This window comes from Nymphaea colorata, unplaced genomic scaffold, assembly GCF_008831285.2.
Source record: "Nymphaea colorata isolate Beijing-Zhang1983 unplaced genomic scaffold, ASM883128v2 scaffold0001, whole genome shotgun sequence".
Lineage (NCBI taxonomy): Eukaryota > Viridiplantae > Streptophyta > Magnoliopsida > Nymphaeales > Nymphaeaceae > Nymphaea > Nymphaea colorata.
The window spans coordinates 850538-860233 of record NW_022204507.1 but is presented as its reverse complement, the minus strand read 5'-3'; the positions used below and the strand labels follow the sequence as shown (position 1 = coordinate 860233).

The 9696-nt window shown below is 37.0% G+C and overlaps 1 protein-coding gene across 1 annotated transcript; it reads right to left on the bottom strand.

Annotated features, from left to right (window-relative positions):
• Positions 1-352: 352 nt before the first annotated feature.
• On the bottom strand, positions 353-8190 carry LOC116267856 (oligouridylate-binding protein 1-like). The gene is made up of 12 exons (XM_031649788.2): positions 7788-8190; positions 5822-5883; positions 5377-5479; positions 3940-4016; positions 3736-3797; positions 3546-3633; positions 3083-3158; positions 2956-2986; positions 2746-2868; positions 1572-1657; positions 1079-1252; positions 353-931 (listed from the first exon to the last, which is right to left on the bottom strand). Exons 1-12 carry the CDS (start codon positions 7893-7895, stop codon positions 680-682), a joined length of 1242 nt encoding a protein of 413 aa, XP_031505648.1. The 5' UTR covers positions 7896-8190; the 3' UTR covers positions 353-679.
• Between the last annotated feature and the right edge of the window lie 1506 nt (positions 8191-9696).

Below are 9696 nucleotides of genomic sequence, written 5' to 3'. Positions count from 1 at the left end.
AACGTCATTAAGACAACAGATTTCCTGGTTGATGTACCAATCAGAAAGCTGGAAAGGCCTCAAGCCAGGAGAATGAGGGGGACCACCCTAATGGATGGAAAACAAAGCGTCCTCTTTTTAGTCCCGAAAAGCTAAAACCCGAAACCCACACGCCATTAATCAATGATGTATAGAACCCAGACTGACTGTTTATCGTAGTCATTCGGTTAGGTCGGCCAAACCGCATCTCATTATTGCTCTCCAAGTATTGCTTCCTTTTAGCTGATATCTGAAATTTATTTAAAAATGACAAGTCACATCAATTGGCAAGAGACATAGGGGGTGGTGGTGAAATTTTCTGTATCATCCAGAATAGACAAAAAATCGCTAATGCAAATAAAAGACGTCAATTATTTACAAGAGGTATAAATCAGCACAGATTATAAGGAAAAAGAGCTCAAACATAATAAAAAGTGGGAAAAAAGAAAAAGAAAAAAAAAAAGAATTCTTACACCAGAGAGAAGGGAGGGGGGGGAGTGTGGAGAACAAGAATCTAACAATTTAGATAAGGTACAAAAGAGAAAAGGCAAAAAACACCCACACAGGCATATCTCAAAACTAAAAAAAGCAACATCAAGACGACATGAAAAGGAAAGATCAGACAGTTGAACAAGAATTGTAGGCGCTCATTTCTATCTCTCTACTGATAATACATCTGCTGGGCGGACCCATTGCCTGGGTATCCATCATAACCACCTAACGGACCATGGCCTGCAGAAGCTTGACTCATCGGTTGGCCAGAGCTAGCAGCCTGACTCAATGCAAGCTGTCTCTGGTAAGCTAGAAGGCTTGCAGCAGAATAACCCTGGTTAAGGATCGGGAATGGGGGCACAGGTGGAGGTAGTGGGTTCGAACTTGTCCCTGGAGGGGTTGGCTTGTTGCCCCATGAGCACTGCAATTGAAAAAACTTGTAAAATCAAAAGCTTAGAAAAATGAACCAAAGCCGAATATAGACATCGGCCGTGTGGGAGAAGTGGGAAAAATGATATCTCTACACATCAAATATCAACAAGATAATGCAACATATTTAACCACTTACTTTGATAGACTTTCCACAAACAATTCTTCCGTTAGCCATTTGAATGGCCAAGGCAGCTTCTTCATGCGAATGGTACCTTACAAAACCAAATCCTTTATCCCTTTGCACCCGAACTTCCTCAATAACTCCAGCTCCAAGCATATGAAACTGACGATGAAGTTCTGCTTGAGTTACCTAGACAAGCACGAGATTAAAATTCAACCACTAAAGCATTCGAGCTTCACCCAAGGCAGACAAAAGCTTTAAGAGGGGGAACTTTGAAGTGCTTCCTCTAAACATAAATGTCTCAAAATAAAAAAACAAGTCATCCACGTTTTAAAACGTTCTTTCTTCTAGGTGCGTCTATATGCAAGGAAGAACGAAAAAAAAGGGAGGTTACAGCACATCACTTCATGAAAGTTACATAGCATAGACACCACCCTCACACGAGCTTTCATTCTTAGCATAGACACCATCACCACATACTAGGATAGCTTTTATTGTCAATAATCACCTCATGAGCAAGATTGCCAACATAAACTGTGGTATAGGATGGATTGTTTTCTGGGGCATCCTCGTTTGCATTCTCCTGACCTCCATCTGCAAAATCGGTGGTACTTAATTGTAGAATGAATGCAGCCATACTCCCACATGAGGAACAACAAACGAGCAAATTTTAGATTGAAAATTGCAGAGGAAATAGATAATCACTACATCTATAATATAACTTATCATGAATAATCAGCAACGAACTATCAAACCAAGAATTAGAAATCTCAAACACGGTATAAGAGGAATACAGCCAAAATTTGCTTTTGCCAATTTTATCATGATTTGCTTTATAATACCATACCACCAGCCAGCAGTACCTGGGTATTCTGGTCGCATCATCTCATCACTTGATTAAAGTACTTAGTTATTTGCAAGCACAAGTGTTCTCTTCGACTTATATATCATAACTCAAAAATTTTGTACTTGATATATTATCTTTACGCAAACACTTCCGTCTTCTATCATGAAATACGACAATCTTAACAGTTCGGGTTCAGACAATTTAGGTACAGGGGTCACTGGATTTGGGTTGAACTTGATATAGCAAAAAATTAGATGTGGTCATATGCTGCCTGTGTGCATCTGTCTGTGCATGCCTGTTTGTGACTCTGTATTGTGTCCACTACCCATGACTTTAGATGAACCAATTGTCCTACTTAACTATGTGACTGTGTGCCTTGAGTATAACCGTATGGCTGTGTCCCGCAACAATGTTATATGAAATTGCCCCAGACCTGCACCCATTTCAGCACCTGTGCCCACACCTATGTAACAAAAAAGTTAAACAGACAAAACTATTTTTTCATCTTCACAGAGGATGCAGAATGCATGCTCAGAAATTTCTATTTTTAATCGATTGTTATCTTTAATCCATTACAAAGGACAAAAATAAATTAACCAACATGGAAAAGAAAAAGACAATAACAAGGAAAAAGAAGGTTTACCGAAAACCAACTAAGCAAATTATGCCAATAATTCACAAGGATCCATAATTTGCCCTTGCACAATGACCCTAGCAAAAAATTGATACAAAAGACAAATACAAGAGCCCTTTATCCCCCACCCACCCTGACCCTACTCACACAAGAAAGCATAATTGATGGAAGACACATGAAGGAGATTAATTATGCTCATACCAGATGAGGATCCATTTGTCAAAACGACCAAATTTTGATTGTCACTACTCTGTTTATCATCATTAAACCCAGCTCCTTTTACAGCCCAATTGCACCTTATCTGCCTATTACCAAGCCATTTCCCTAAGAAAAAAACAAGGTACAATGAGCCAACTTATGCCTAAATAGGACAAATAAATGGTTGAATAGTAGTTCACAATGGCATCTTACCACTCAAGTCATTTATCGCACTCTGAGCATCCTACAACCAGGAAATTAAAAAAGCTGTAAGGATGTTCCATCTCTGAAAAGACACTTTAAGCATATGAATTTCTCAAGACAAGGAAGAGAAACTAACCTGCTGATTACGGAAAGAAACAAAACCAAATCCTCTAGAACGTCCAGTTTTATGATCCCACATAACCCTTGCATCACTGCTTTTCCACATAGCGCACTGTTAAGTCATAGAAAATCTTTTGAAAGAAAAAAAAATGTTTAGCAACCACTTGGTTTTTGCCTTAAATTGCATAATCAAATCTCAAATCATAAGAACTTCACAATACATTTTTTATCACTTCAGTGACAAAAAAAGACCAAACTGAACCAACATAAAAATGGCTAACAAATCTCCAAATTGATTTTTTTCTTGCCACACTAGAACTGGGTTTTAGCCTACTTTTTTTTTACTAGCATCTGCTCTTTTCTTAGGTGACACATTATCAGATTTTGTGCTTACTGCTTCATATGCTATAAATTTTCATAGCCAATAGACTGAATCTCAAGCAAACAATGAGACTATACATCAGAGAAAATGAACTTACGAGCAACTAGGATAGACTGAGAAGCATGCATATAGAGTTGCATCTGTAACCTCTGGACTTAGATCCCCAACAAAAATATTGAAGTGTCCTGAAAGTGCATAAAGTAATTTACACAAAATGAAAAGTAGCAGTACAAATAACGCATTCACCCCAAAAAAAGAGTGAAAAGAAGTATACACAAAAAACAAACCCGAAGTGTCCTCTCTTTGTCCACTCGCATATGCCCAGTTAACTTTTATGGACTGACCAAAGCTGTGCAAAAAAAATTAGCAATATGAGATGCACATAACAATATAAAACAGTTCTTCCCTTACAAAACAAAGAAGTAGACAATTTTTAGAATAAATAGTGCACAAACTGCCACAAAGTGCCTTGAACAAATAAGGATCATTACAGTTGTTGCCCATGTAACATCATGATGGCTAGTGCTGCACATCTTCGATCATGATAGTCCACAAAACCATAGGATGACTACAAAAAACCATAAACATACATGAGAAAATCTTCAATGTCGAAACTAAAAGTCAAGCAATCAATGGTAATTAGACAAGCAACTAGTGGTTCCACTGTGAATAGAATGATCAAGGAGACCCCACCCTCTCTCTTTCAGCCAAAGTTATTGAGAAAATAAAAAAAATACTTCATGGGGAAAAAAGTTGTTATAAAGTTCCAATTAAGTTTATCTTTTAGATAGTCAACCAATTAGAATTGAAAACGCATAAATTTCAAACAAACAATGCAACACAGGGCCCCCGTGAGAGAACTTTAAAACATTGATTTCCCAGAAGATAAAATTTTATTTAGGCTTTGCTCATCAAAATCAGCCCTGGCCATTAAATCAGTTAACTCATTTTGCAATCGACATATATGCCAAAAATTGATCAGACCGAAAGAGTCAATCACGTGCTGTACAATGGCATGGTACTTCGCCGGTCACAACAATATAGAAAGGAAAGCAACAAGTTCAAGAAAACAAGAAACATAGGAGTGAAGTTCCAATGCACAGTACGAAACATGAACTAAAAAAATAAGTTTGCAGTTCAAAAAAGGAACCTAAAATATGAGACTTAGTGCCCAGAATTTTAGGACAACTATGAAACTTTTCTGTATTTCCCTCCAGGTATACATATTTAACTAAAATTTGCCACCTGAAAATACATGTAAATCTCCCTCCAACCATGTTGGAAGGCTAAACCTTCTTTAAGGGTTAAGTATTGAGCAGAGAGGGAGAAACAGATTTGGTGGCAGAAGCTCCCTAAGTAAGTTTGAAGTGATTAGAAAGGGGTACTTGTCTTGGAGAGTAAGAGAGGAATCTAAACAGGAAATAAGAACAGAAGTGGACAACAGAAAATCCAACCACTATTTATTCCCAAAACTGTAAATGTGGACACGACAACTAGATCAGAATATTTTAGATTAGCTATTAAAAAAGATTAAATTCAACAAGAAGAAGCGGCAAAGGAAGATAAGAAATCCGCTCATCCAAGACTTGGTACAGCATAATATGGGAGCTATAAAAAGATGGTTTTAAGTATCCTTTAAAATCACAATTCACAAGAAGGGATTGCTAAGAAAACAAAGAATTTCCTATGAACGAAAATAAAAACCTTTAAAGAAATGTTAAAACAAGAAACATCTTTCAGAAAATGATTTTGACAAAGGCTATGTGAACTTCAAGGAGCACTTAAACAATCTTTTGTGACTCATAGGTTTAGCATGAACCAAAATACACTTCTAGCAGACCTAAAAGGTAGAGCATTAGGCTTTAGTAAAAGGTGCCTCATTTAAATTATAGCTTCATAATAATACACAGCAAAAAACATCTCACAACCTTCTCCTTCTTTATGAGCTTGCATCCTTCCAGTGGACCAGTTCTCTGAAACACCTCAGCAAGAAGGGCCTCTGTGACATTGACATGAAGGTTACCCACATACCTGAAATGTTAATTAGACCTCAATAATACATCCTATATAGAAGAAAGCATGCTCTAACAGTCAACTAAACCCAATTCAAATTACATCATTTATTGCAATCCAAAAGTGCAGAAGTAGCAAAAAAGCATTACAGAAAGATGGAAGGGAAAAATTAGTGACTGCATGCCAGATTTGCAATTTCAAGGCAAAACCACGTATGTTGTGAAAAGACAAAGAAGGAGAGAAAAAAATCATAGCTCTTTCCCCTAACATGCTTTCATAAAGTTCACTCCAAGAAAAAGGACTATATACGAAGTGCAAAAAACAACTAAAAAAGAAAAATCATGTTCCAATAACACTCACACACTGCGGCATGTACTTGGATCAAACCCAGGAGGCAGATTTCCACTTGGAACAGGCTCCATCTGCAAAATATGAAAGTAAAAAAGAAGAAGAAAAAAGGAAGAAAATAAATCCTAGGAATCCTACAAAAAGCTAACAGGACAGAAGACTGTATCTTAGACTGCAAACATTAGGTGTATCCTAGCTATATCTAATTGAAAGAAACAATAAATTTGAAACCCACAGGCATTTTGTATGTTCGACAACTTAAGAGCAAACATTGAACCAAAAACCTGCTTTACTAAACTCAATTCCAGATACATTGTTGCTTTTTAACATTTCTGAAAGACACGATATGGGAAAGGCACCACCAATCATGTAATCAAACAAGATGTTGCCTTTTAACACTTTTAAGGACACAATATAGGCACCATCAATCCTGTAATCAAATAAAATATAGTGGTATCTTTATGGTGTTATGGTAAATTTTCTTGTTGCACATCTTTCATCAGTTATCCTGATAAAGGCATATATTTTATGTTTACGACTTTACGCACACATTCTTCAATGAATATCAATTATTTGTCGACTGCCATGTTCAAAGAAGATAGTTAAATAACATATCATACGTGAGCCATGAGGGTTCTTAGGCTTGAAGATATAGGGGCTATTCCCCAGAGGTTGGCCATTAAAGAAAATGTAGAAGCATTTCCGTTTGAAAAGTTGAAAAAACCAACATCAAGAAGCAAATGGAAAAATAGCAAACCTACGAAACGGGCAAGAAAGAAATTTCCTCTGTCTGATAGAAAACTATCCATAGTTCAACTCATCTTACTATAAATTACACAAAAACAGCTAAAGTATCAAACAAGACAACTTTAGCTCTCTACAACAGAAGTTTTATTACTGTATCTGATAGTCATTTATTCAGTCATTTTTCATCTTCCAATCCTAACTGTTTCTCATTAAACAAAATCATGACAAGGACACGAAGAGCCTATTTGGGTCAGTATAATATATTCAATAGCATAAGAACCAACAGCATGTTATCTTGAAAATAGTGATACATAATATTCTCCACCACCTACTTGACTGGCGAGTCATAACAAGTAGAATAAAACAGCCGAATCATAAAATTTTTGAAATATGACCGACAAACTTTGTAGCGCACGGACAAAGACAGTAAGAAACAGACAAACCAGATAGAGAAACATATATCTAAATCAAAACAAAAGGGAAGAAGAAAAATAAGCCCTTGACCGATGCAACAGTACATGAAACAAATATCATGGGCAAACTAGGGGCACCGTAGACAGGGGAGAGAACGACAAGTATAACGAAAACGAACTAGATAAACATGACCCAGCAAAGAAAGCGTGATAAAGTTGAAAAGGCTAAGCATCGAAAAAGACTTCAGAAAGCTGAACAACAATACGGGCACTGCATAACCCTCCCAACCAAACCGTTTCACAGCACCACGCCAGCCGAACCAACAAACAATAAATCATCTATTAACTTGACAAACCGCAGCAAAAGACAGGATAAACAGATCCAAGAATGCAGACCAAAGCCCTAGAACAGTGATAATATCTAAGAAAGTAGAATGGAACACGGACAAGAGAGAAGGCTTGACTCCGTAACTACAACATGAAAAATGAAGTTACCAACAACAGAATATATATATATATATATACATATATATACATATATATATATATATATCAAGATATCGCAGATTATCTAGAAGAGTAAATCATGTCAAGTCCTAAAGACGACAAGAATCGAGGCATTCACATCCATCGATGCCGCATAAATTACAGGGTGATGCACATTTCAACACAGACCCCTATCAGAGAAGGAAACCTACAACCAGGTAATTCCTCAACCATTTCCACAAAGGCGAAAAGAAAAGAACCAACCAGAAACGAGGCGAAACATCAACCAAGGATAACCGAAAAGGAACTAGTACAAATGGAGACCGACGAACCTGAGACATGGCCGCGATGACGCCAGGGTGATACATCGATTGCTGCTGCTGCAGCAAAGCCTGCTGCATTAGGGCTTGTTGCTGCTGCTGCTTTAACCTCTGTTGCATTCTGCCTCTACCCTTTTATTCTCAGAAACCGAACCAAATTCTTATCTCTTACTTCCTCAAAAGTTTACCCCTCTTTCCTTGCCCTAAACGGACTACGATCGGAAGGAATGATTTACCAAACCGCGAAAATTTTGAGAAGGAAGACCGCAAAGGATAAAAATCGAAGACGACGCAATGGTGGGTTGGAAGATCGGGGAATCTATAGCTCGACCCTCCTCTTTCGTTCAAGCTCCCACCGGATGTTCTGCGAGTGTTGGGAAAAGGAGAGAGACAGAGAGACAGAAAGAGAGGGGGAGGAGGAATGTACCCGAGACGACGAGTTTTTATATCCGTGTCCAGGTCGAGAATACCCTCCCAAATAAACAGAATGTCTTTTTCGTTTCATCAGTGTCATTGTTGTGTGATTAGGGTGAGCATTGTGTCATTGTTGTGTGATTTAGGGGGACCGGATTGATTGACTGGAGGTTAATATATATATATATATATGTTTAGGTAGGCCCGAAACCCGTGCCTGTAATTCGAATCCAATCAGATGGCCCGAACATCATCAGACTGGAAGCCTGTTTGGCTTGATTAGTCTGGCAAGAAGAAAAATCGTAAATACTTGCAAAAAAATATCGATGGTTAGTGGAAATATTAAAAAAAATAAAATCTATACCTGTTAATGAACGATGGTTTAGAGAAAGGAATTCGTGTGAAAAGGTTTGGTGCCCCGGATAGGGTGGGGGCAAATAAGAAGTTGTTGTTTCAAATAAATAAATAATTAGGGTGACAATTTTGTATGCTCTAAAAGTTTAGGAAAAGCACCTACTGACGTGTTAAGTTAAAAATTTTTAAAAAAAGTAGGAAGGGTATCCAAAAAACAAACAATTGTACTTTAAAAAGACTAAGGGAGGATTTAACTGTTACCGGACAAATGAGAAATCCCGCCAACCCGGCAGTCTTTTTACCAGGCTAGCTAGGTACCCGGCGAACTCTACTTTTAAATAAAATTTACAAAATCGCAAAAAGCACTCATATTTTGAAAAGGTAACAATGATATGCTTAAACTTAAATTGCTTTCATAATTATAAACCAAGAAAGTTCGAATATCCTTTCATAAAAAATTTTAAGGAAAAAGAATTTTTGCAAATACATCGTAAAAGACAGTTGTTAGTTAAACTTTTCAAATTATATAGTATTGCTTAACTCATGAAAAATTGATTCTTCTTGCTTTTACTTGGAATGACCTGTAACATAATTAGTACATTCATAAACATTGCTTACATTAGCACGGAAAAGTAAAAGGCATACATCGACGTTGTGGTGGGGCAAGTGATCCAAAGTTAGGCTGTCCCTATTGTGAATGTGTCTGAAATCAATAATAAGGGAACGTCATGATATACTGGAGTGACAAAAACCTGCTTTCAATGTCTGCTTCAATCTACAAATCAGAAAAAGAGATTTGAAGAAATGAATGACACTAAATAGAGCAATCCAAACTAAAACCAGATTGACAATTTGACAAAATAATTTTGAGCTAGTTTAAAATAGTGACGGACCATTTAAAGGAAAACACGTTAGACTTGCACAATTTGCTTTTTCAACTAATTTTGAGTTCTAACAACCAGTTTGATAAAACTCATGTAATTAGCAAAAGAAGTCAATAAATTCCAAAAGATTGCAAACTTATAAGACAAATTGAAGTGTGTCACAGATCATTGTATATGTTTGCAATCTCCTTCGAGTTTGAGTTCTAAACCTCATCATCTAAGTGCACCTAATGGCATCATAAGTTCCTTCAGTAAAATCATGTACTTAA